Source organism: Folsomia candida, unplaced genomic scaffold (genome assembly GCF_002217175.1).
Source record: "Folsomia candida strain VU population unplaced genomic scaffold, ASM221717v1 Fcan01_Sc013, whole genome shotgun sequence".
NCBI classification, from domain to species: Eukaryota; Metazoa; Arthropoda; class Collembola; order Entomobryomorpha; family Isotomidae; genus Folsomia; species Folsomia candida.
This window is the reverse complement of record NW_019091205.1, coordinates 3,098,882-3,126,454: the sequence shown is the minus strand read 5'-3', so window position 1 is coordinate 3,126,454 and position 27,573 is coordinate 3,098,882. Positions and strand designations below refer to the sequence as shown.

Here is a 27,573-nt window from a genome sequence, read left to right as displayed (position 1 = left end):
TATTAAAGTCTTACCATGTCGATCGGTAGCAAATTTTTACGGACAAGTATAATTTTAGTAATAAACGGTAGCAACTTAAATATGGAAAAAGCAATACCTGCCAGATTTCTAACAGTGTAAATATAGGCCTTGCATTTGATCTGGTTTGATTGAATTATTCGCAATCGTGATAAATCTGCATGATCCTCGAATGACCAAGATTACTATGTCACGTAGTAATCGTCACGAATGTAGTCTACGTGCAAAAAATAGCAACACAAAATAACCATGTTTGCGAACCCTGTTCCCAATATTTGCATAAATCTACCTTATTTCCATTAATGCAGCGTTGCACGACCACACAGCGTGAGTTCTCACGCAAACTACTTAGTTATCAATTTAGTCGTGGTTTCCTTGCCAACAAAATTACTTAGATTCGGTTCCTAATAAAGATTAAATTTCCCGAAATTGTTTCAAAATTCAGTAGCAAGTCAAAATTTTGATAGGAAATTTTGGACACAATGGTTCCCAATAAAACCGAAGTTATTGTCAAGCCCCCGTATCCGGGTATTTTTTATTTCGAACATGCCTTCGATCCGGTAGAGGCTGTCCATTGGATGGATGGATTCTGGACGAACAGTTTCTACTTGGTGGGTGCCTACCTTACTTTTCTCGTCGTGGGTCAAAAGGTCATGCGCTCAAGGGCACGATTCCAGCTGACGAAACCAATGATCTTGTGGAACTTGGGGTTGGCTCTGTTCTCAATTTTTGGAGCGATTCGTACCGTTCCGGAACTTTGGTTTGTTTTAAACCGGGCTGAAAATGGATTTCATTATTCCGTTTGTCACACGAGGTGAGATGTTAATTACGTTTTTATATGTATTGTAAAATTGGTTTCAAAATTTTGACTAAAATTGGTTTAAAAAATTTATCATATTCATATTTTTAAAATAATATTTTTATTTTGATATTATTTTCATTACATAGGTACATACTTTTTTGTTTTTTTACTTTGACTGAATAAATTAAAATTATATTACATAAGTGTCAAATGTTTTTTGGCTGTGAATTTTAGAAATTTACTTTTTATGTAAAATAGTTCGATTCATTTTTTTCAAAATCTTTTATCTGTTTTTATCCAAGTCTCACATTTTCATGAAAACTACATTAAAATTCACGGAAGTAAGGGGACGTTCTCAAATTACGTTACGCTTCTTAGGGTGCGAAGGATTTGTGTGAAAATTCCATTTCGAATCGCTCCCGAAAGGGGGAGAGGTTTGGAAAGCGACGTAAACCTTGTATTTTGACTTTACATAATTTATAAACATCCCCTAATCTTCAAATTTTCTTGTCCCGTTTTAGCTGGGCTCACAACAAGGCGTTCCAGTTGTGGCTGTTTCTTTTCATCATGTCGAAATCGGTTGAGCTGGGCGACACGGTTTTTATCGTGTTGAGGAAGCAGAAGCTCATTTTCCTCCACTGGTACCACCACATCACTGTCCTTGTCTACTGCTGGTACAGCTATACCGAGCTTATCTGTGAGTCAAAAATTGAATTTTTCAAATTTTATTCTTCCCGTGTAAATATTTCGCATTTTTCTGACAATTGACAGGAGAGATGAGAAATAGATCGATGTCTATATAATTTCGGAACTATGTTAAAAATCTCTTACAAGGGACACTCACGACCTGTCGTTTGAGTCCAGGGTACCCACTATGTTTTTTAGAATCTACTAGGACCCCAGATGACGGATTCATTCATATTTCCGTGTAAAACTTATATTTGGCGCCATGGCGTGGCGCCAAATTCGCCAAATTTGAAGGTTTTTCATTTTAAAACCGCCGTAACTTTTGAAATCCTGGACGGATTTTCAAAATTTTTGGCAAAAATCATGACAAGGAGTTCAACTTTCGTATTCTATGAAATTTTTTCCAAAATTATCGCTTTTAACTTTTCGCAAAATTTCGAAATTTCGGGTTCGTCAAAAAAATGCTAAAAAATATCTCAAAAATTACAATTTTTTATTTTTATTTTTTCTCTAAAATTTCGACTTTTCTGATCATTTTAAGCAGAAAATTTTAAAAATCCGACATAAACTGCAAAAGTTATGGGGGTTTGAAATTGTTCGAAAATGCAAATTTTTAAGTTTGGCCCCACGCCATTGGGCCAAATATGAGTTTTACACGGAAATATGAATGAATCCTTCATCAGGGGTCCTAGTAGATTCTAAAAAACATGGTGGGTACCCTGGACTCAAACGACAGGTCGTGAGTGTCCCTTGTTAGTCACATACACCCATTACTAGTATTGCCTTGGTAATAACTTCCTGCCGAATTGGTAGTAGTTTGTTTCTGAGTGGTAAATGTTACGTTACCACAGCATTACTGAACGTTAACACCCCTTGCTACTAGGGCCGGTAGAGTCATATTATACGTTCTCCGGTCAGTCAGAATTTAATACACATTTTCTAAGAGTGTGTAAACATGGTAAAAATACAAAACGTTTAGGCAAATGACGAAGTCCATTGTCACTAGGGGATTCAACACCGGTTTTGCAAAACCGGAAAAACCGGAGAAAAACCGGTTTTCAGTGAAACCGAAAACCGGTTTTGGCAATTCTAAAAACCGGTTTTTCGTCACCATTTTCAATTTTTAAACGCTATTATTTTTCGCATATTGATGCTATTTAAACAAAATTGATAACATTCATGCTTAAAAGTAAGGCCTGCAATTATTTCGAAAAACTATTTGATAATTTTTGACAGAATTTTACTAGTTGTTTGGAATAACACATTTAAAAAGTTGCAAAAACAATCAACAAAATTAATAGCAATGAATTTAAAAAACTACATAAATTATTAGCAGGTAGTCATGGGTTCGTATCCAACCGCGATAACGGCGACTTAACCACTATAACTTTTTAAGCGATTCCGTATTTAATTCATAAATTAGTACTCCAAACTTCAAATTTCTATTTGCATAAATTATATTTTCGAATAAACTTCGAATGTGGTTCTAACCTAGAAACAAGTGCAAAAACCTGAAGTTATATTATTTTAAAAGCTTTAAGTTTTGCCTGAAAATTGTATGTACATATGTGCGGTCCGACCTGTGTATTTGCATTTGAAGAAAATGCTTATCTTGTCCATGAATAGACACAAATTTCTCCGGTCAAAATCCAGTGCAAATGTTACAGTAAGGTTGTTCGTGTAGGCATTAACCAAAAATGGGCAACCTTGCCAATGGGTAAATTGGCATCTTATCGCCATCTTAAGGATGACACACTGGTCTCTTTTTTTATCTAATTTCCTACGAATGTAGTATTTTCTAGGGTTGCCGCGGGTAACGGGTCGGGTACCCGTTACCCGCATACCCGCACGATTCTTGCGGGTACCCGTTATCTGCGGGTAGCGAGAACTACCCGCACGTGTAACGGGTAGTTCAATTTTTATTTAATTTTCGACATAAATCAGTTCACAAAGAAAGTTAGCAGCAGCTTAGTCCATTTACCTACATATAAAAGCGAAAATTTATTATTTATCCATTTCAAAATTTGCTATTTGCCATTTGCCAGCAAATGGCGTTTATAGCGAGCGTTTTTATTCGGAGGTCACAGAAGCCTACGGCAGCTTCAACTGCTTATCACGTCCAGAAAATGCGTAGAAATTATTGTTTATCAAGCATAATTAGCCTAAAATATCAGTAATAATTTGTCCTGTATTAGTGTGTATTTATGTTATACTGACGAAATTTTAATTTGTGCTATGAAGATGAAAACCTCAATCCGACTGAAAGCAAAAATTGTGTTCGTAAACAATTTTTTATTCAAACGCTCGCGCGAAAAAACGGACACAACTTAAACAAACCCGGCCTACACTGCTTGATAGACAAACCAATTAGATAAGACTCTGATTTTTTTCTACTCGAAGTTCTGAAAAATGGCTCCTCCATGACCATTTTAAGTGGAAAACTACACTGAAAAAGTTTTCCAGTCAGAATTCCACCGGAAATGTGATAAAAAAGGCTGAATACACCTGGGCATGGAATTTCTTTAGCCTCATCTTATAGAACAATAAATGTAGGAGATGTTAGAAGACGAGTCATTAATCAGGGACTCCCTCCTCCCCCTATAAACCGGCCCCTAGTAAATCGGTAGAAAAAGCTAAAAACGAAGCTAAAACGTTCGATAAACAAAGAAATCTCAAAGAGGATTGGCAGCATGGCGAAGCTACTAAAATGGAATCCCCCAACTATTCAAAGAGTCATTAAAAGAGATTCGGACAAAATCAAACAGACGAAGACAAAACTGCATGCGTTTAACCAGCGTCACATCGCTAATCGCAAGTTTCAGCGCTAAAAAGCTGTACAGGAACCACCTTGTTGGAGGTTGGGACGAATAGGTGGTCACAATCGACGAAGCTATGTCCAGGGTAGATGACTGTAACGGGAGAAGGTCAATTTCCTGTGCATCGTGGAGAAATTGTACTAATTAGCTGCGACTTTAAATGGACTTTGGAAAAGTTTTTTGGATTAGTGGTTCGAAATAAGCGTTCAAAAGGGTCAGGAAGTGTTTTCATCAAGGAAGTAGCGCTGTACACTTGTAGCCCAGAACAAGGGGCATCACATCGGGCAAGTTAATTATCCAAAAAAATTCATATGTAGGTTAGAAAAATTGTTGAAAATTTCTACGTAAGGATGGCCCATGCTCTGTACATATCGAAGTAGATAGTGCTGCCCTATAATTTCGGTTACATAGTTCGGTTACATATTTACAATTAATTGGCATGTTCATATTACTACAGATAAGTAACAGATAATCTATTAAGGTAGCATATTTATTTCCTCAAGAATTAGAGAAGAATTAGAGAAGATATATTTTTTAATTAATTTGACGTTTTTCGTGAATCTTTCCGTTAGGCCATTGTTCATAAGGTTAGGGCTTTTAAACCTACGATACCCACGTACTTGATTTTTCTACCTATCTAGTGCACAAAATATTATTTTGGAAAAACGGTGAAAAACCGGTTTTTCACCGGTTTTGGTGGGTGGAAAACTGGAAAAACCGGTTTTCAGAAAAGGGTCCGGTTTTGAATTCCCTAATTGTCACTTTGTAAAATCCGCAAGCTTAAAAACTTTTCGAGGAAAATTAGCCTAGAAATTAGTGCAGGTTTACTCAGAGCAAATGTGTCTTCTTTGCAACATTTCCTAAAATGATTTTGCAAAATTTTCAAATTTTACAAAGTTACCAAAGAATGCATGCGTGAGTAATGCCTTATTTAAAAAATCTTCAATTTCTTCGGATTTGTCGTCATAATGTCTTTATTTTTTCTTATTTTAGCCACGTCACGATGGTTTATGGCGACGAATTTTACAATCCATGGTAAATAGCACGATTTCATAATTTCTTCCACCTCGTATTTCAAAATTTGAAAAATTTTAATGCTTTTACAGCTTTCATGTACTCGTACTATTTCCTAAAAGCGATGCGAATCTGGGTTCCTAAACAAATCTCGGTTGCCATAACGACCGCCCAAATTGTCCAAATGGTGGCCGGTGTCGTCGTCAATGTTCACGCCATGCGCGCTAAACGCCGCGGAGAAATTTGTGGCGTCACGGAGGCCAACATTTCCTGGAGTTTGATCATGTACTCGACCTACTTCATTTTGTTTGCTAAATTTTTCTACGATGCGTACTTGGCAAAACCGGTGAAGGCTGAGGAATTAAAAAAAAGTTAATAAAGCTGCGTGATTACCGATAATTGTGCACATATTTGGTTGCTGAATAAAAATGTGTACAAAGTGCAAAAATTGCCAAAATTAATTTGAAAGTAATCTTTATGCGTATGTTGACTTTTGTTGAAAAAGTTTGACTGTAAAATTGGCGAATTGCTTATGCAGATTTGATCTATGTATGTACAGACCAGAACCTTGGGAAAATGTAGTCTAATTTCTGCATGTTTATCTAAATACATATGTACATAATTTTTAACGAGTATGCACATACATATTTATCTGCTTGAGAAATGTTTCTTTTTTCAAAACTCATTCATTTTCAAAATAAGCAAACAATTATGCAGAATAAAAAAATTCTCATTATACATATATTAATTATTCATTCTAAATATTCAAATTCGTCTTCATGGATTGAGTTTTCCAACTTAATCAATATACATATTAAATACACATATTTGCATAGGTTAAAAAATAAATTACGAGAAAAATTACATATTCTTTGAAAAATAGTACTCATTCATTCCCTCACTAATCCTGCTAGAAAATAGGTATATAATTATTCCATCCAATGTTTTATACTGTCAATCACCTTCTCATCATCAGATTTGAGTCTAATCAATTGTTTTAATTGAGTTTACAAGCACGGGAAATATATAGGTAATTTAGTGCTCCCGTAAGCATTTCGGTTTGTGATGGTTGATACGGTAACAAGTTTGATAAATACATATTTTCCCGTTTAGCATCTGTTTGGATATACTAATTACCGTGCCGTGCAGAAATGAATAACTAGATTCGTAATGATGCACGTATTTAATAATTTTGTATTTATGCTCGGGTTGGTTGGTTAGTACTTGACAGTTAGTACGAACATTCCTATCAAATCTTCATAAGTATGTATGCCTGTTTAACAATTGTACTCCGATTTGCATGGTTTCTTGAAAACTAAATGTTGGGATTTACATAAACTCATTTAACCGATCGAATACTTAAGTCAATTCAGTACCTACACGTGGCGTATTTATGAATGTTTGATAATTATACTAGGATAATTACGAATCCTTGTCTTTTACGCATAATAGCATCGTTTCCGGTCCTTGACTAAACAAGACATTATTCGAATATTTTTTTACGTAAATGTGCACCCTTAGAAAACTGGCATTAAATAATTACTGACCTGCTTACATAAATCCGTTACTCTATGGGCATGTGAATAATGTTATGGTAATGAAATATTTAACACTCAGACACAACTACCAATTCGGTAGGAAAATGTTACCAAATGGATAGCATGCGGAGTAAATGTATAACCCTGCCGGATTTTTACGGTGCTTGTATTAATAAATAAATACGTGATTAATTTGTTTTTCTTTGTATTTACTATTATATTTTCAGAACATATTAACTTTATTTAAGTATTCGTCTTGAGTTCGAAGTCTTACATGCTACAAATGTATAAGTCAATTTCCGAGTAATATTTCCAAAATGTCCATTAAAAACTTAAAATATTCGAAATATCCTTTTACTTTCGCCATATCGATTTTAAGAACAATAGTAAAATCCATCTTCTTAATTCAAATCAGTGTTTCATCCCCTTCAAATAAATTTGACGCTAATTTAGGCACAATTGAGAATCCACTCCTCCACAAAATAATTGAAATGCACCAAAACCCATCCCGTTGTCACGGGCACGTTGCATTTCAAAATGTAACGTATGAAAATTATCAACCAATAAATGATATGAAACAGTATTACACTGTTACACTTGGCTCTATTCCAAATTTTTCAACTTGGCAAGCTTACCCGTCTCATTGGAAACAAAGTAATAATTGGGATGCCTCCGCTAAAAGCGTGCGAAGCACGTGCACCTTTGCAATCATATATTTAACCAGAAAAACGGGAAACTTTGATAAAATGTATTCTACTCTTCTCAGCCAAATTGTTCGATTCGTGGCAATTGATAACCTGGGCGAAAGTCAACTAGTCAAAAATGCTGGGTTTGAGCGTACCATTGAAATTCCTGGAGTAATTTTATTACCGGGAATGTCATTTAATGAAATAATAAACTCGCCAGCAGCCTTACATCACCCTCTGTATAATTCAATTCTACCCGTATTTACGACACGAAATCCAAAAAGAGAGTGGAATTTGGTTCCAAATTTAGCCCTTCTGGATTTAACGGATGGGTTACAAATTTGTGTCCACTCATCAGTAACGCTCCCATACCTTAAAAACTTTAAATGTCGCGGGACAAATAAAATTTTCTCAGATTTCCCAAATGTTTTCAAAGAAGAACCAAAACTTTGGCAGTTCGACTATTTCCAATCGCTCCAAATTGATGCTAAGTTTAAGGATAAAATGGTTTCTAAACTTACCTGGACTAATTTTCCATTAACGTCCCGTTACATCATGTACGAACTTCTGAAAACCATTAATGCCACTATAGTTCCTTTTACGGATTGTTCCGAAGAAGAAAATTCCCAGGAAACATTCTACGCCTCAGAAACTTGCCTCCGCCCGATCATGTTCCATGACATGAGTCGCTTCGAACTATCCGGATTTCCTTCAATATTCACGGATACCGTGTTAACCGCGATGGACACGTATCAATTCATTTCCTGTCATGCCGATTACGAGTTAAGTTTCCACTTTTATTTAAACCCATTTACGCCCCACCTTTGGTTTGCGATCGGGGCAACGTTGGTTATTCTAATTTCGGCGGGGACTCTTTACTTGAATTACTTCGTTACGAACTGCTCCCATTTCGTGGAGCTCCTATATTTTGTGGGATTCGTGTTTGAAGAAGGTTACCCCATCCCGAAGGAGATTGAAAATAGAAACGTTTTTCGCATGTTGACCTGGCATTGGATCTTGCTAGCTATGATTCTCACGAATTGTTACACGGGTTGCGCGATTGACACGCTAAACTCAAAACTGGATCAAACAACGCCATCTACATTTGAAGATTTAACATGTTTCCAGGAATCAGCAGAATCAAAAAGTTTCGAAACTGTCATGAGCTATCTTACCGCGGCAAACAATTGGCCTGAAGGAGATTCAGTTTTTGACCAGGATAATTGTTTCATCCTTTATTCTAAAGCTTGGAACTATGAAATTGATTTTAAAAAGATGGTGAATTATGCATTTTTACGGGAAATTTTTGTCATATTAACGTCCACACAGAGACCGTGGCCGAATTGGTTTAACACGCTTTACAATTTTTTAAACTTTAAGCACAAGTATTATCCAAATCTTGAAAGGAATTTATCTAATGACAGTCTAATTGCTAATTATGACGTGATTCGAACCGCGATAGAGCGGGATTTAGTGACTTGTGATAAAAACGTGTTTATCGATAAGTCCCGACTGCTTAAACCGTTTCATGAAAAGTTGAACAAAAAATATAGAACGGATCGTTTTAAGTTGAGCAAAGAGAAAATATTTGAGACGGCGTACTGTTGGATTTTCGTTTTTGCAAAGGAGTCGAGTATACCGAGGAAATTTGTGAAGCTGTTTGAGTCTGGAATTTACCAGGAAATGGATGAGTTAATTTTGCGATTTGGTAGCAAAAGTGATACCAGGAATAGTATACAGAGTGGTAATAATAATAGTAGTAGTGAATCCGCCGTTTCTGGTCGGTTACAACCGGAGTACGGCGGACCGCCGTTAAAATTGGGTAGCAGTATTCAAACTTTGTTTTGTATTGTGTTCATTATGTTGGCGGTTTCGAGTGGTTTTTTTATTCTTGAAAGGGTTGCAAGTACTGGGAAATGGATTGCTGTTAATCTGTATGCATTTATGGTTGCAAACTTTTTGAGAAAAATGGATAATTGAGAATTGTGAACGGTATTTTATAAAATGTGTAGAAATTGATACATATCTAAATTAAGTATGATACTAGTTTAACAATAGAATAAAATAAAAATGTGTCAATGTGTAAATAGTGATTAATGTTATCGATCGATTATTGATTATGTACATACAGTTAGAGGAAAAAGTTTGCGTACGAGATGTTTCAAGAATTTCAATCCGTTGTCATTTATTCATTTTTTGGAGTATGATGTCCAAATTTTTTGGTAGCATGCTAAATTTATCTCGAATACTAACATCGTAAAAAAAGTTGCAAAGAAATTATCAGTGGTGGGGCTAAAAACCAATTTCTCCATCAAAATATAAAAGCACGCGGAAAAAGTTTGCGTACGATTTAAAATTAATTTTATCTTCGAAAATGTGATCCACAAAAAAATTAACTTAGTATTTTGTATGTCCTCCATTAGCACTGATAACTTGTTCAAGACGTTTGGGCATCGAAGAAACCAAGTTCCGGATGACTTCCGGGTCTAAATTATCCCATACCTCCCGGATTCGTGTTTTTAGCTCGGATTTATTTTTTACATTGGTTTTGCCGACTTCTCTTTTTGTCACGTCCCAGAGGTGTTCAATGGGATTAAGATCAGGTGATTGTGGACACCAGTCTAACACTTTTACCTTGTTAATTTTAAAAAATTCCTTCGCAACCTTGGATGTGTGCTTGGGATCGTTGTCCTGTTGAAAGGTAAAACGGCGACCAAGTCCAACTTTTCGTCCAGATTCAAAAAGATTCCTGTTCAATATCCCTGTGTAGGATACCCCAGTCATATTTCCCTCAATAAATTCCAAGTTTCCTACGCCTTTAGCACCAAAGCAGCCCCACACCATGACTGATCCGCCGCCATGCTTAACAGTCGGACGGAGATTGCTGTTTTTTAGGGCTTCCTTTGGTCTTCTCCACACTTTTTGGTGTCCATCGGAGCCAAAAATGTTCACCTTTGTCTCATCAGACCAAAGTATTGATGACCAAAAAGAAGGTGGCTTCAATACATACTTCCGGGCAAAAGCTAGTCTTTTCTTCCTGTTTACTTTGCTTAGGTATGGCTTCTTCCGGGGTATTCGGCCATGTAAACCATTTTTGTTTATAATTTTTCGGACTGTGCTGGGATGGAGGGTTTTCCCTGACTCTTGTACAATCTGTGCAGCCAGCTTTGGAGCACTCAGAAATGGATTCCGCTGCACTTTTCTTACGAGCTTGATCTCCTCTCGTGGTGTCAAGATTTTCTTTCTCCCTGTCCTTTTCTTGGTTTGCAATCCACCGGTCTCCCGATAACGCTGAATTGTCCTCTGAACTGTACTCTTTGGGATTTTGAACTTTTCGGAGATTTTTCCCATTGATAACTTCACAGAGCTCTCCCCTTTCCAGTCCTGAATAATTAAATCCCGTAGTTGGATGGGAATTTCTTTCCGGGGTTGACCCATGACTTAAATCAAAAAGTTTTTGTTGTAAACTACAGACAATAATCTAATCTACAATTTATAAAAAAATTGCTTACCGAAAAAAATGGTCGTCGCGAATATTAAAAATTACCCAATTCGTACGCAAACTTTTTTCTCGTGTTTTTCAGCCTTCATGCGGAAATACATTAATGGCGCTAAAAGTGGCAACTTTGTGGGGAAATTTTGTACGTAGTGAGAAACTTAGATAAATTTAGCATGCTACGAAAAAAATTGGACATCATACTCCAAAAAATGAATAAATGACAACGGATTGAAATTCTTGAAACATCTCGTACGCAAACTTTTTCCTCTAACTGTACATTATATATACATATCATAAAGCATTAAATGTGCTTAATTACTAGAAATATTCTCAATTTACGCAAAACCAATGTACATATAAACATATTAAACACTTACATATCATCGTATACAGACTTCGCTAATTAAAATCAGCAATCCTGAAGAATTGAGTAGTCTTAAATTTGACGTAAGCACATTAAAGTGGACTAAGTCACAACAGCGTAGCTAAATAAATCTCGAATATGTATTTATAGGAATAAAGTTTAAGGAGTAATCTAGCGAAATAATATATGTCCAGTTGCTAGATAAATTTGTACCTAAAATCATATCAATCTCTGCAAAAATTTTCCATATGTCAAATTTAATTATAATAATAATACATAATACCCAAATCTGGTACATAATTCCTAAATTTCCAACAATATTTTCACGTCTCTAAAGTATGAACTCGATAATGTTTAACTAATTCGTTTAAAGTGACGAATTTCTTAACACAAAAGTAACATTCCTGCCTAGCTGCATTGTGACGCATTCTGTGAGCGGCGCAATTGTGTTTCGAATGGCTCATGTACTCGCACTTGTCGCAGGAATGAATCAGCTCCTTATTCGCGGGGTGTTTTGCCTCTACGTGACGCTTTAAATGGGACGAGATGGAGAATCTCTTGTCATAAAATGTGCACGGATAATTCCTCTGATTTTCATGCACAACTCGAATGTGGCCTTGTAGCCCATTCCTAGTTAAGAAGGTCTTAGGACATAGGTGGCACTTTGACACGTCTCGGGCAGATTTACCGAAATGCGTCATCTGTAAAATGAACATTTGTAATTTTTCACCTACATACTTATTCAGTTTCTTCCACGGCATTGGTACATAACTCTTCACCTGATGCTTAGCTTAGCACAACATTCTAGATATACAGGGTGGTTAAAATGTCACGCGCTACAATGGCAAATTTATCGATGGGAAAAATTCTTAGATTTCCGTTAGTTATCGAAATTTTGTCTCTGACGAGTTTTGTCATCAGTTTTGCTGATAATTATAAAAATTTCAATCCCAAATCTTGTAACTAGAGGGTGTTCCGGAAGTAATGCAACTTTGGTAAAATGCATATATGCAAGGGTATCAATTTGCCCCAAATTCGAAATTGGGTGAATATTGTAGTCCACACATTTATCTAGTAGAATCCGAAAACCAGAAGTCGATACGTCTCTATACGTCGATATATCTCTATCCGTTCCAAAATGAGGTGAAATACCACCAAGCAACTCGCAACCATCGTCTGCCAATACCTCGAAAAGGTGGTTACGCGCTCCAAGAAATTGAGCTGTGTTCACTTTAAAAAATAAGAAATTCCAAAAGTGACGATTTGTTGTGTTATACTAAGGTATGAGATGCAAAAAACGACTAATCGCAAAAAATATCTGGTCGGTACATTCGTGTGGCAGCCCCGAAAGTAATAAACTTCGTGTAGATAGAAATTTGTTATGTCGGAGCGAAATTCGCTGAAGTACTTGAAGTTCTCACCGAACACCATACATTATTTGAAAGCTTAGAAGTTGGACATCAAATCCTAGAAGGTTCTAGAAGCTTATAAATATAGTCAAGAGTAAAATAAAAGTAGCAAGCAGGAGGGCAGAAAAAATCCTTGACCTGAAGTAATTAAAATTAACCAAAATTGATCGTCCTGTACAAGACGATTTACTGCTCAGATTATCAAAATGCTTTTATTTGCACATAGTACAACTCTCCCACCTTCAAGAAAACCATTTATGCAAAACTGGAAATTAAATATAAGCCAAAGTATCACGCTCCGCCTTAAAACGGATCAAATGCAATTAACATGGGAGAGGTGAACGTTCCCAAATTTGCCAAATACAAGACCTATTGAAAAATTTTAGTTCCTATCCTAGAAAAAATATTGTAATCGAAAAACTTCAGTCAAAAATTTGAACTTATTTCAACACATGTGGTCAAAAATCTCAAAAAAGGTGACCAAAAACAGTGGCGAAGCACTAATTGTGAGCGCCCAACACAAACGTCTCCAAATTTGGCGGAAGGTGTGTACGGACCATTGGAAGCAAAACTTAATTAGCTTTAACCTTTGTCCCTTTCTGACCAAAATTTCGCTTTAAAAAATTCATTCGTTGAGTTTATATGTGCATTTGACCAAATTTGCATTACTTCCGGAACACCCTCTAATGGAGATTTAGGGACTTTTCCCATTGACAAGTTTTCCAATGGTGGCGCGACATTTTAACCACCCTTTATACAAAATTTACCTCGTGATTTTTCATTTGTCCCTTATGGGCGAAACCCCTCCCACAAGTGGCACAATTGTACGGCTTCTCCGTCGTATGGCTGGGAATGTGCTGCTTAAGATGACTCCTCGTTTTGAACTCCTTCCCGCAAAGTTTGCACGGAAATCGGGCCGGATTCTGGGCATGTTCAGTTTTCACGTGGTGCGCCATGTATCCCTTGTTTAGGAAGGTTTTCTCACAGCCGGAAAATGTACATGGGAAACGAGGTCGATCCATCGTGCTGTGGACGGTGTCAATATGTTTCCGTAAATAGCGAAGATCGAAAAACACCCGGTGACACGTGTCACAACTTGGTCGCTTTCGATTGCTGTGAAAAGTCCTCATGTGAGAAGATAAGGCGATCCTGTTTTTGGAAAATGTGCCGCAAACCTACATGAATTGGAAAGTGGGAGTTTTTTAAATTGTTAAATAAAAATCAGTTTAGACTTTGAAAATACTTGCTCACCTCACATTTGACCTTGGCATCGGGATCGTGCGTGACCATGTGTTTTGTCAAGTATTTGTTGGCTTTAAACGATTTTGAGCACTCTGAACAGTCCCATTTTTTTGCAACCTTCACATCCATTTTTTATCGTACTTGGTGAGTTGTAGATTTACGAAAATTCGCTAAAAATTCATGTGGTACATTCACTCCTCTTTCTTTCCAGGGTTCAGATCCATGTATTTGAAATTTTCACTAGCAAAAGATTGTTGCCCTTCGACAAATTTAATTTGATTTCTGTAAGAAAAAAATCTCTTATTTATATTCACCAATTCTTTCCCATTAATTGACACTTTGTTGATGGACTCGCGGATAAGAAATACATTTCCGAAAATTTTTATCGATAATAATATATATGTAGTTATAATACGCAGAGGAAAAAAATAAGTTCTGTACTATTTAGTAAGTCGCTTACCTTGCTTGGAAAACTACAGTTTTTTAAATGTTTTTTTTGGGTAGGATTGGCTAATCATATTACCTACTCGGTTACATATTATTACTTACTCGGTGTTGCTAAGGAGGAAGTTTACATGTAAGGTAAACGTTGGTTTCTGTGGTGTGAAAAAGGTTGCGTTTTTTAACTACTTACATACATACCAAGTTGATACATTCCTGGATATAAATAATCAACCTTTTTCCCTTGTAGATAACATGCAAACATGAATCATGTCATTAAGTTTGACTGTGTGGTAGGAATTTCACTCAAAGAAAGGCCCAATCGCGGAGAGAATATTTCTCATTAATTGCATATGTATTTTATGCATAATGCGTTTGAATATTTGAATGTGTGACCTGCTTACGCATATGATCTTTTCGAACTCTTTCCTTCTCAAACGACTCACTCTTAGATAATGGCCTTAGAATTTCTAATTTTGTTAATTGAAATAGACTCATGTTTGTATAACAAGTTCCTTGCGAGAAGTCTATATACTTAAGGCGGAATAGCATGCTGGCTGATGCGGGGTTTTTTGTTTGAATTGTTGTGTCTCAACTTTCCCTTCCTCCATGTATTCAAATGGCGATTTTGAAAAATGTTCACCGCCTTTCGTTTTTAACAATATGAAGATATTAATGCACCTAAAAATCGATAATTTTTAGGCTTACATAGTTAGGAGATAAAATTTTGATTTTTTTCTTCAACAAGAAGATAAATATAAAATAGATGAAAAATAATCAATAAAATTTAAATATTTCCTCATTGAAGAAAAAAATCAAAATTTTTATCTCCTAACTATGTAAGCCTAAAAATTACCGATTTTTAGGTGCATCAATATCTTCATATTGTTAAAAACGAAAGGCGGTGAACATTTTTCAAAATCGCCATTTGAATACATGGAGGAAGGGAAAGTTGAGACACAACAATTGAAACAAAAAACCACGTGATACAATGCCACGTTAAGGGAAGAATTGAAAATGCACATTGAATAACAAGGAGAACATCCATCAGTCCAAAACATGAGTTAGTCACGATATGTACATACCTGCATACGTACATACATCACACGTGGATGCCATTTATTATTTAAAAACCACCCGTGTAGTATTCTAGCTCTCGTCAAATAAACCAGGCAAGCTGGTGTCCTTATATACGTATTTAGATAAAATGACATGCACATAGATAAAAGACGACCCAAATTCTAACCCAGACGGAAAGTTAAAGCAAATTATTCACCTTCTGATCCTCGCTTCTTACACTTCGCATACACTTTTATTCTAAAAATTTACATATACATACATACATAAAAAATCGTCGTCATCAAATCATTTGCATGAAATCAAAAAAATACCATGACCAAGCCTATGTTAACATTACTTTTTTGTCTTTGCCTCAAATCGTTTTATAAAATGGGCACATCATTACTACAAATTGAATACTTGGTAACAACAGAAACACAGAATAATTACTCTTCATTGCTACCTCATACAAAGATTAACGAAACTTTGCTACTAACGACTTATCTTTTATTCACGAGTAACCATTCTAAGAACTTCATTGAAACGGACCGTTTCGGACCTATCACAATAGAGCAAAATGTCCCTTACATTTCAAAGCATGGAACAAATCATAAGACTTTTTCGGTTATTCTACCCGACGAAAAAAACCAACAAGATTCCGGCGCAAAAGCCATCCAAATCCTAAAACTGATCAGGTCGACTAGGTTCGCATACGATGAGAGCTTCATGACCCAATTTGTCGTTAAACTTTGGAGCCCGGCACATTCAGGTATCCTCAAAATTTTCAATAAAGGGCTGGACTACGTCGGGAAAAATATTGAGGATGCCACCTTCGTTTGTGGAAACTTATTCTTTGAATTATTTCATGGTGCGAAATCCACCAAACAGCAAATATATTACTACTGCTACCAATGCCCTGATGACAACCATTTACTAGTGCAGACCCGACAAGATACAGGTAGTGACACACTTTTAAAAATGATACTACCCTTTCAAAATAAATTCAGTTTCATGTCTAAATTATGTACACTCTTTACAACAACAATGTTACCGTTTTATGAACTAAATGCACCCTGAATGAATCCTGTATTAAGCAAACTAAACCCAGAGTATACATTGTTCTCAAGTTAACGTTATTCTGAATTTAGTATAGTTTACTTCATTAAGTAGTGAGAGTTCAGACTATTTAAATTGGTAAAATATTTTTTAGAGTTCATCTATCAACTAACAAAGGACTCCTTCCTTTCCCGCGGCATTGCTTTCCTCGTCTCTCGAACTAGTGGGGACGCTGATGCCATTACGGATGCAGACTGTGTAGCCGAAGACTACAAACCTCGATTTGGACGATGTTACGATCCCCACATCTCGATCAAGATAGTTGGAGTAAAGATGAATTTAACATTTCAACCGAAAATGTATGATCTACTAGACGCGCCAAATCTTGAAATTTGTTGGATGTGTTATCACGAATCGGTAAACAAAAATATTGACGTAAATTATTTAGTTGTGCGAAAATTAAAATATTTCTTACTCCTCAAAAAAATGTTACCCTCCTGAGTTTGACTTTACTTTTCATGTAGGTAAAATTATTTTGAAGAGTTCTAATTTTTCTGTGCAGACGTATGAAGACGCAATTCTTTACAGTCCAAGAATTCATTTGGACATTTACAAACCCATGAGTGTCATGTATTGCTACTACTACCGGCGCTTTCTACCCCCAAGTCTCACAATTCTGCTGGATCCGTTCGATCCCATCGTCTGGGTAGGACTGATCTTTGTCTCGATCATGATTGGTAGCGTTTTTCGCAGTGCGGATCTCTCCGTTGATGTCGCGCGGATATTTCTTGGTCAACCTGGTTGTGGAACTTGGGCTAAAAAAGGTCAGGATTAGGTTGGAATTTTTTTGAGACAGACAATCAGTTCGATAAGGATTGAATTTAGGATCAGGGACTTTTTTTTAATATTCGCTTAATTGGGTTAAGGATTGTTTAGGATTAGTTAATCCTAATCCAGATTCATACATATGTAATAACTTCCTACCCCTAATCCGGATAAATAATCACCAATCCTTAATCCGGACTAATAGTAACCAATCCTTAATCCGGATTAATAGTTACCAATGCGTTTCCCGGATTAATACTCATAAACGCTTAATCCAGACTAAATAATAATCACCAATCACTAATCCAAACTATTAATTGCTAATCTTTTTTTACTCAAAGGTACCTCACTCAGCTGTATTATCCTACTCTGTGTAGCCCACATCAGCTGGTATTATTCCACCGAGGTTACAACGCAATTTATTGAACCACCGCGAGAAAGGGTTGTGCAAAGTTTGGAGGAGTTTGTGCGCTGGGGAAAATATAAATTTGTGATCGACTCTTTCCTAAATATTCGCGCCATTACGGAGGAGGTTCTGCATTTTAGGAAATTCTTGAACACTACTGATTTCAATTTCACGGAAGCATTTCAGGAATATCCCAAATTAGATGTTTCAAGTTTCCTTGGGAATATTAAAGCCTTTATCTCACTTCTAGCGGAATTGGAGGGTGCTTTCTTCACCGTGGATTTTAAAAATTTCGAAACCTTGGTTGGAAAAGGGGAAAGATTTCGGATGCAAAATATTTCCTGTTCTTCTGTGAAAGAAAATATACCGCGATGGTTTCCCTGGGTGATCAGAGGCCGTGGGGGTGGGGATGCGGCGCATTATTTGAAGCTGCTTCAAGGCGCGGGAATAGGGAAGCGATGGGATGGGCTGCAGCTTCTTCAGAGGTAATTGCTCATGGTAATTTCATTGATTAGCAAACGGTTTGGCGAAAATAAGTTTTTTACTTCAAAATGGTAAAAATATCTTTAAGATACCAGATGACGAAATTATTGTCATATTTGTCAAAAATTGAATACTCATAAAAGAGGCAAACGCATTTGGCGATAAAAATTTATAAATTTCGCATTTAATACATACATATGTAATTCAAATAGTAGAAAAGCCAGACTATCGACAGAGTTTGTCGACAGAGATTGTCGAAATTTGTCATATTTTCGCAACAATGCGACTTTTTTCGCCAAACAGTACTTTGAGTCCCTGTGCTGAAGCTGAATACGTGGTGGTAGTGACTCTTTTTGCTACATGGGATTTTCTAGGCAAATTGTTTTCGTCAAGAGTTTTTTGCCAAACTGTCCGACTTGCGTTCGATCAGTTTGTTCAAAAGATCGTTACTTAAATATAATTTGTGTTTATCCCCAGATTTCGGATAGACTTTGAACGTTCTGCAAACTCAACGAGGGAGGAAATGTTCCCGAAGGACGTTCCAATACCATTGGTGCTAAATTCTTCGCCTAAAATTTTATTCTTTCTGTACCTGATTTGTAACTTGGTTGCAGTGTGTATCATTCTTGTTGAGATTTCGATGTATTCGAGACTAGATTTGATCAAGCATGCTGGACATTTGGTAACATTTGTGAAATGTTTTGTTAGAAAACGTGTGAACGACTGTAAAATCTTTGCTAAAAACAGCGCTTCGTTTCTTAACGGTTCCCTTCATTTCTTCACCGCCTAGCAAGTAGTCTCCGCTATAATGTGAAGGTGCAAGAAAGTGCAAAAAATTAGAATAAAAAACACGTCATCTAGCTACGCGCCGTATAAATAAACTACGGTGACGGGTTGCAGCTATGATGCCAAATTAATCGTGGACGATCACCAATTCCTTACACAAAGTATGTACAGTCAATGGAAAAAGTATTGGCAACCCCCACGCCAGCTAAATAAAATTGGCTGTAGCCATGGAATGCATTATACAATTGGCATGAAAATTTGTACGCATTTAGCAAATATAATGTAGTTTTCGATTATAATCATGTTTTATTGATTAAAATTAGATTAACACAGTTTTTAAACAATTTGTTGGAAAATTTGCAAAATTAACCCGCAAAAAGTATTGGCAACCCTTAACTTAAAAAATTATAAATCAATAAAACGCAAATTTTATTGCGACAAACTGCTTCTAGTAATACATATCACCTCCCCTCGACACAATAAGAGCAGAAATACGCATTGTAATCGATTGGAAAAATCTTTTTATAACGCTTTTTAACATGTCTGCCTAATCTTCGTTTGAAATTTTGTCCAGCTCGTTTTTTGACGAGTGGTTTTCCATCAGTCTCTCCTTTCTCAACCCAGACAATCAGATTCACATCGGTAGACTGTGCAACCAACGAGAGAAGCTTAACCTCGTAGATCCTCAAAAACTTGCATTGCTAATTGGGCTACATGTTTGGGGTCACTGCATTTTTGGAACATTAAATTCCTTCCTAGGTCAGGTTTTTGCAAAATAATTTCAAATTATCGCTTGGAATGATTATTTAAACCTCATTGGTCATAACCTCATCGATAATTACCAGCTAACTACGCAACGACCTAGTCATTCAACCCCAAACCATAATCGATCCAATTCCGAGCTTGACTCCCAGACGGCAGCATTCATATTTGAGGGCCTCATTTTGCATCCTCCAAACTCTAACCATCGAACCCGCACCGAATAAGTTAAATTTACTTATGTGAGACCACTAGACCCTTCTTCATCCGTTGGAAGTCTATTTAGGGTGGTATTTAGCTGATTTAAATACCTTGAGTTGGTTCGTTTCGGGGGCCTTCTCTTCTATGGGGCTACTGGACCCTAAAACCCCTTGGTAGGATTTTTGATTGATCACCATATTGTATGAAATATTGACTCCACAGTTGGTTCTCAAATTCTAATTGGTTTTGGATGTTGAAATCTTCCGATTTCAAGTAATTTGTTGCTTGATTCATCATTTGCCTTTGGGCGAAGGTGACTTTTTTCTTCCGCAACCACGGAAAAGCAGAAACTAAAATTGCCATTTTATATTTCTTGGCTACATTTCCAATAGTAAATATGAAAAAGTATGTTTTCTATTGATTTTTAGATATCCAGGTTTTTTTTGCGAAAAATAAATGAATAATTCTTGCCGCGCCAAATATAACTCGTTTGGTGTCGCCATTTTGGTTCCAGACAACACAACTGCTGACTTAAAATGTAGCTATCGTCGTATTTTGTCACCTAATTAACTTACCGTAATGAAGTGTGGTAGTTCATTAAGAAAGTTGTTTCGCGTAATTAATTTGGCCACATGTTGCCAATACTTTTTGCTGGTGAATTTTGCAAATTTTCCAATAACTTATTTAAAAACTGTGTTTATTTAATTTTAATTAATAAATCATGATTATAATCGAAAACTATATTATATTTGCTAAATGCGAACAAATTTTCATACCAATTGTATAATGCATTACAAGGTTACAGCCAATTTTATTTAGCTGGCGTGGGGGTTGCCAATACTTTTTCCATTGACTGTATGTACAAGTCGTTGGGTTTAATTAATTTACCAAGCAAGAAAACGAATGGGCAGGTTATGTATTCTAGTGTGAATGTGGGACTTAAAAGGGTCGACTAAAATTAGGAATGGTTGAAAAAAGGGAAAAAAGTAGAAGGTTTCCTAGCGATGGGATGAATGCTACCAAAATTCCTGGAAATTCTTACCTGATTTTGTGTCGTTTTAATCGTTGCAATGTTTTAAAAGCGCAACCTTTTTCACACCCAGACGAACCAACACTAACTTCACGAATACATTTCCTCTTCAGCAATATTTTCATAAGTTATAAATCCGCTAAGAAACGATATTTAACACCCTGTAATACAAAATAGATACATAAATAGTGAAAATTTTAATGTGTGCTTCTACAATAAATATCATTATCGCTAAAAATTGCTGGAAACGCGTCCCATTTTTGTCAATGCTTTCAAAAAGTGTGAATAGTTGGGAATAAATTGTTAAAATATTGTGTCAAAATAAGCCGATTTTTTCTTAGCTGTAGCAAATTTCCTAAATTTGTTAACGTTCATCAATTTAGTACAACTCTTTGAAAAATTAAGAAATTAACAAATATCGAATCCATTAATGGAGCTGCAGGCAGGACAGAATTCAAAAGCTTTTAAAACGGATAAGGAGTTGACCAGGCATGATAACGATACTGCGGTCAAGTGTAAGTGTAAGATGAGCGGGTACATAAATTTTCAAAAATTTAGCTAAATAATTTTACACTACATAAATATTTCTGTCTGCCTATGTATGCAGGTTTGTGGAAAAATTTGCCAACACAGAGCCGCCTTATCGAACCACCAGCAACCGAAAAAGGCCAAGTTGTGACACGTGCCATCGGGTGTTTTTGGTGTTTGCCACTTCGACCAACTTACTGAAACATATTGACAACGTCCACAGCACTAAGGAACGACCCCGTTTCTCATGCAGGTTTCCAGATTGTGGGAAAACCTACCTAAACAAGGGACAGATTTCACGGCACGTGAAAACCGAACATGCCGAAAATCCGGTCCGATTTCCGTGCACCCTTTGCGCAAAAGAATTCAAAACGAGGGATGAATTTGACGTTCACATTCGCACCCACACGACGGAGAAGCCGTATAATTGTGCCAAGTGTAGGAAGAGTTTCGCACTGCTGGGAAGTATGAAAAGTCACGAGGTATGTATCTATGTATGTACTTTAGTTGTTCCCAAAAAACTTATGTACAATAGGGACGTAAACCATGCTCAACCTAGTATATTTTTTGACGATATAAATTTGAAGGAGAAATTTTAGAAACCAAGAACTTGCACAGATGCGAAAAATTCAGGAAGTTTTAGGGGCCACAAGTTCGCAAAAATGCGCAAATGCTGCCACACACAAGGCACAAGTTAAACTTGAAAACCGCACCTTTTCGCGACGTTCTCGCGGGCGTCCAAAATTTGCTGAATTTTTAGTATCTGTGCAAACTGCCGCATTGAATGTTATATTTTACATTTTATAAATACTTCTAAAAAGATCCCCCCTCAAATTGACATGATCAGAAAATAATCTGCCTTGAGCATGGTTTGGATCCTCATCATAAGTAAAAAATTACTGACGGGTGAGCATGAGAGTAGACTCTTAGTGAGACAAAGTATTCACATTGCCACTATCTTTGACATTCACTCTGAACGAGGTTGAATTCAAGGGAAATATATTACGTGTCGTCTATAAAGAGCGAGAAGATCCTCTTTTTTCTGAACTCGTAAACTGGCACTTGAATCCGCGAGTCAATTGGAGTCATTTAAGTGAAGACTTAAATGAAATCTGGAACACAAATGACGAACGGATTCAAAAAGAAGCCAGGAATCTGCAGGTGTTCTCATTCAGCGATGACAATTGGACAGCATCAGAAATAACAGTGTTAATTTTAGGGATATTATTTTCACTAGTAGTTTTTCTGTGTGCAATAGTATTTCTTGTCAAGAAATGCAATATGTGTCCTAAACGGATTCAACGCCAAGCTGAGGAGCAGCCTCTCAAGGAGATCAATGGACCAAGCAATCATATTATTATTCATACGTAAATAATTGTTAAAGGGAGTGTTGAAAATAACCCTGATTGTGTATGTTATAATATGAATTATGTCGCTAAATGTGCATCATTGCACATACTTGACCACCTAATATTATGGGTGGATAAATGCATGCATGAAAAGTTGAATGACTTAGATGATGATCTTATATGTATGACAATGAGCTGCGTTTAATAAAATCAGTAGCTGAAAATACTCCAACAGTCGAGCATCTCTCTCCTTATATTTTGAACATTTTCTTGTTCAGGTTTGTGGCAAAATTTTCAAACACAGTCGCTCCTTATCTTGCCACGTGTCGAAAGTTCACAGGGATCGCAAGCAGCCAAGTTGTGAGAAGTGTCACCGAGTGTTTTTCGATCTTTCCACTTTACGGAAACATATTGACACCGCCCACAGCGCGAACGTACGACCTCGTTTACCATGCACGGTCCCCGGCTGTGACAAAACCTACCTGAGCAAGGGCGACGTGGTGAAACATGAGAGAACTGAACACGCCCAGAATCCGATCCGATTTCCGTGCACCCTTTGTGGAAAGGAATTCAAAACGAATGCACACCTTCAGCGTCACATTCACACCCACACGACGGAGAAGACCTACACCTGCGCCACTTGTGGGAGGGGTTTCGCCCTCATGGAAAATAGAAAACGTCACGAGGTAAATGAGCTGATTGTGGGATAAAGTGCACACTTAAAAACATTCTAACCCTTTCGAAAAGTAAATGCACTCGGAATTTCGTAATAAGTAAACTATTCAAAATTCAAAGATGGCTTTACAATTTATCCATTTAAAGTTAACCTGCATTTAGTACACTCTAAATAAATTTGATTAAAATTTACTCAATTTTGAGGAAAATTGCCACCAAAGCAACTATTGAGTAAAATTTACCCTGACAAAGGTAAAATTTACTCAAAGTTGAAAGATTTTTGCTCAACCTTGAGTAAATTTTACCTTTGTCAGAGTAAATTTTACTCAATAGTTGTTTTGATGGCAATTTTACTCAACTTTATTTACAGTGTAGTTTACTTTTTATAGTGCATTTACTACTTTAAAGAACGTAACATTATTTTTAATGTGTGAATGACAAATTACTAATTAATTTTACAGAAGACGCATTTAGAAAAATCTACCCGATCCGTATCAAAGTGTGACCTCTGTCCTCAGACCTTTTTAAGTAGGTCTGGTCTACTAGTTCACGTCCGAACTGTACATGAAAATCAGAGGAATTACCCGTGCGCATTTTGTGCTCGCAGATTTCCCAGCTCGTCAGACTTGAAGCGTCACGTGGTGGCGAGGCATGGTACGAATGACGAGTTGATCCATTTCTGTGACAAATGCGAGTACAAGTCTCACTCGAAAGTCAATTTGGCCAACCACTAATTACGTCACAACGCAGCGAGGTATAAATGTTACTTTTGTGGAAAGAAATCCTTCACTTTTTTAATCTTCGTCAATCATTGTCGAGTTCATACTTTAGAAAAGTTAACATAGTTATGTTTGTATTAGGTAAATAATCAAATTTATGGCTGTTTGCTAACAATGGAGGTCTCCCAACGTATGCTCACAGATTTGGACGAAATTAGTGTCAATCGATCAAAAATATAATTAGTATGAAATTTGCAGATGGAACTATCTGCCAATGCGCAGGTTTGGCGGAGATATTTGCGTAAAAAGAGGAGAAAACGCACAACAGGCTGGCATATTTTTCATTTTCCAAATTTCCTGCGCATTTTTTCTGCTTTGAATGCAAATATCTCCGCCAAACCTGCGTATTGGCAGATAGTTCCATTTGCAAATTTCATACTAATTATATTTGTCATCGATTGACACTAATTTCGTCCAAATGTGTGAGCATACGTTGGGAGACCTCCATTGTAAGTCAAGCGTCAAAATTTTCAATTTTTTTCACTTTTAATGCACGGAGTAAAGTGTGCATATCTGAATATGTATGTGCATGAAAAGTGAAAAAAAAATATAATTTTGACGCTTGACTTCATTTACACATCCAAGGGGTCATCGTACATTAAAATAGTGGTGATTTTCGAAATCTCCAGTAATCTCCACTAAAAACAACGTCTAAACCCGCCAACACAAAAAATTCTTCATTTTTTAACGTTTACGTCATTCACGCAGTCGCTGGGTCATCGCAGGTGAAAATGATGACCCTTTTTGAAATCCGCGTCCCAAAATACGTCTGAAACGGGTAATATTTTGTCCAAAAAGTCATGCAAAAAGGCATGGGAATAATTTTCATGCCCAGTGCAGGGATTGAACTTGCGTTCATGGCGATAAACGGGGATTCAAGCCGTACATTAATACCACTGCGCCATGGGGCGTGACTGGTGAAACCGGCGACGTCCTATAGCGGCGGCCAGTTGGTAAACTATGGACGAACTAGTAATACAAATCTCGCGTCGCGAAATATGTACGTGCATACTGTAAAAACGGGTGAAGTTTGCAGCTCTGACGTCATTTCGCTCCTCCTAGCAGGGAGGTATTGAACAGTGTAGTGCTGGAGCCACCACCACCGCTCATGAAATCCCAATTGGCGTTCAAATTTTACATATTCTTTATTTATTATTCGAATCAGATGGTAAATGTTTATTTATCACCATTACGCACACGCTGATAGCTCATTTTTAGTAATTCAAATACTAGTTTATTTTGACAATTATTATTTAATTTTTACTTGATCATTTGATAACTGATATCATGTCAGACGAGAATCAACCCCCTTCAAAAAAAAGACACATTTCGACTGATAAATTGAACGTTAAGCATGCAATATCGGAAATTGGAATATTTATCAACAAAGTGAAGAATAAGTTAGAAGAATTCATTCAATCAAAAAATAAAATACTAAATTTAAGTTGTGGGGAAAACAGTTTTAATTCTCAAGATGAGCTACACGGTGACCACAACTCTGAGGATAATCAAATCGGACAGTTCTCAACATCAAGCGAATGTCAAACAGTTTTTAAAGAGCTAGGAATAAACAATGTTAATAAGAAAATCTCTAAATTGCTAGGTATATCAGAAAGATCAGTATATGGAATTAAAATCAACGATGCCAAATTAAATACTGAATCAGTAAAAAAACTCAGCTCAAAAAAAATAGTTTGCGAAGAATTTTTTATCTCTATGATAAGACGATTAAATCAGGAATTTTATAAAAATAAAGAATATCCTACGGCCAGAAAGTTACTTGATCGTTGCTTAGATAATCCCGAATTTCCAAGAATCAAACTAACGTTGTTTAGGGAGTGGATGATAAATGAATGCAAATTTAAGTACCGAAAAATCAATAAAAAACCTGTGTTCTTGGAACGCTACGACATCGTCGCCCAACGAGAATTCTACCTAAGAAGTATTCGCAAGTTTCGCCAAGAAGGATACTCAGTATTCTACTCTGATGAAACCTGGGCGTCACCTGATCAAGCGAGGAGTCGTTGCTGGCAGATTTTATTATCTGATGAAGAGTATAAAGACATGACGGGGTTTTGGGGTGGCGACTGTTTGCGGGATATGAACGGTTATGCTGGTAGGTCAAACTTAAAATATTGCTGATAAGAAAATTATTAGTAAATATCTATTTGCAAATTAAAATGAATTTCTCTTTACGGAAACAGGGGGATTTTTATTGAAGTCGGCAAACGGACGCATTATAATTAACCACATTGGCAACGAATTAGGATTTTTGGCCGGTGGGGACGACGTTTTCATCTCAAAAAAAGACACAAAGGACTATCACGGAAACATGAATAGCGATCGGTACTTGGAATGGTTTGCCAAAATTGTCGGATTGGTGCCAGACAAATCGGTGTTAGTGCTGGACCAGGCCCCTTACCACAAAAAAAGGGTAAGTTGCAATGTAATAATTGCTAAATATTAAAATTCGTGCATTTATCTTACATTATTTAACAATTATTATAGGTAAAAGACTCAATTATGCCAACCATGGCGTGGTTAAAGGCAGACATACTAGCTTGGTTTGAAAGAAACGCTATTCCATTGCCAGAGAATGTTTCTAACTTCTGCACTATGACGAAACAAACTTTAATAGCGCTGTCAAAAAAATATCCGAAGCCGAAGAAATTCATTGTAGAAGAAATTGCCGAAGCCTCCGGGAAAAATATAAGAATTTTGTGGTTACCTCCAGCTCATTGTGAGTTCAATCCCATAGAATTAGTTTGGTCATTCATAAAAAATGACATTGCTACTAATAATAAAGGCAATAATGCTGAGGGAATATTAGAGTTGGCAAAATTAGCTATTTTAAAAGTAACACCTGAATTATGGAGCCGTTGTGTAAAGCATGCGATTAAATATGAGGATCGTATGTGGGATAGGGATAAGCTTGTTGATGAATTTATTTCTAACCCGAAGATGGCTCAAATTATAATTACTGCAGGAAATGATTCTTCCGATTCTAGCTCTTCTGATTCTGACGACAATGAATAATATATCATAATAAATAAAGAATATGTAAAATTTGAACGCCAATTGGGATTTCCAGAAGTGAGTTATTTTATTTATTTCATGAGCG

The 27,573-nt window shown here is 36.5% G+C and overlaps 5 protein-coding genes across 5 annotated transcripts; 4 read left to right on the top strand and 1 right to left on the bottom strand.

Moving 5' to 3' along the window:
* Window positions 1–330: 330 nt before the first annotated feature.
* LOC110855552 (elongation of very long chain fatty acids protein 6) lies at window positions 331–6,079 on the top strand. The gene is made up of 4 exons (XM_022103959.2): window positions 331–832; window positions 1,342–1,517; window positions 5,317–5,358; window positions 5,430–6,079. The coding sequence occupies exons 1-4, from the start codon at window positions 501–503 to the stop codon at window positions 5,711–5,713; spliced, it is 834 nt and encodes a 277-aa protein (XP_021959651.1). The 5' UTR covers window positions 331–500; the 3' UTR covers window positions 5,714–6,079.
* A 5,191-nt stretch (window positions 6,080–11,270) lies between these two features.
* Window positions 11,271–14,969, bottom strand: LOC110855587 (zinc finger protein 25). The gene is made up of 4 exons (XM_022103994.2): window positions 14,536–14,969; window positions 14,085–14,357; window positions 13,601–14,008; window positions 11,271–12,125 (listed from the first exon to the last, which is right to left on the bottom strand). The coding sequence occupies exons 2-4, from the start codon at window positions 14,202–14,204 to the stop codon at window positions 11,748–11,750; spliced, it is 906 nt and encodes a 301-aa protein (XP_021959686.1). The 5' UTR covers window positions 14,205–14,357; window positions 14,536–14,969; the 3' UTR covers window positions 11,271–11,747.
* A 431-nt stretch (window positions 14,970–15,400) lies between these two features.
* LOC118437309 lies at window positions 15,401–19,356 on the top strand. The gene is made up of 5 exons (XM_035856248.1): window positions 15,401–16,533; window positions 16,786–17,048; window positions 17,194–17,455; window positions 17,798–18,347; window positions 18,823–19,356. Exons 1-5 carry the CDS (start codon window positions 15,909–15,911, stop codon window positions 19,133–19,135), a joined length of 2,013 nt encoding a protein of 670 aa, XP_035712141.1. The 5' UTR covers window positions 15,401–15,908; the 3' UTR covers window positions 19,136–19,356.
* A 3,812-nt stretch (window positions 19,357–23,168) lies between these two features.
* Window positions 23,169–24,417, top strand: LOC118437499 (zinc finger protein 596-like). The gene is made up of 3 exons (XM_035856531.1): window positions 23,169–23,180; window positions 23,277–23,684; window positions 24,135–24,417. Exons 1-3 carry the CDS (start codon window positions 23,169–23,171, stop codon window positions 24,405–24,407), a joined length of 693 nt encoding a protein of 230 aa, XP_035712424.1. The 3' UTR covers window positions 24,408–24,417.
* Window positions 24,418–25,005: 588 nt separating this feature from the next.
* LOC118437522 lies at window positions 25,006–27,524 on the top strand. The gene is made up of 3 exons (XM_035856576.1): window positions 25,006–26,568; window positions 26,657–26,886; window positions 26,961–27,524. Exons 1-3 carry the CDS (start codon window positions 25,740–25,742, stop codon window positions 27,486–27,488), a joined length of 1,587 nt encoding a protein of 528 aa, XP_035712469.1. The 5' UTR covers window positions 25,006–25,739; the 3' UTR covers window positions 27,489–27,524.
* Window positions 27,525–27,573: the final 49 nt, after the last annotated feature.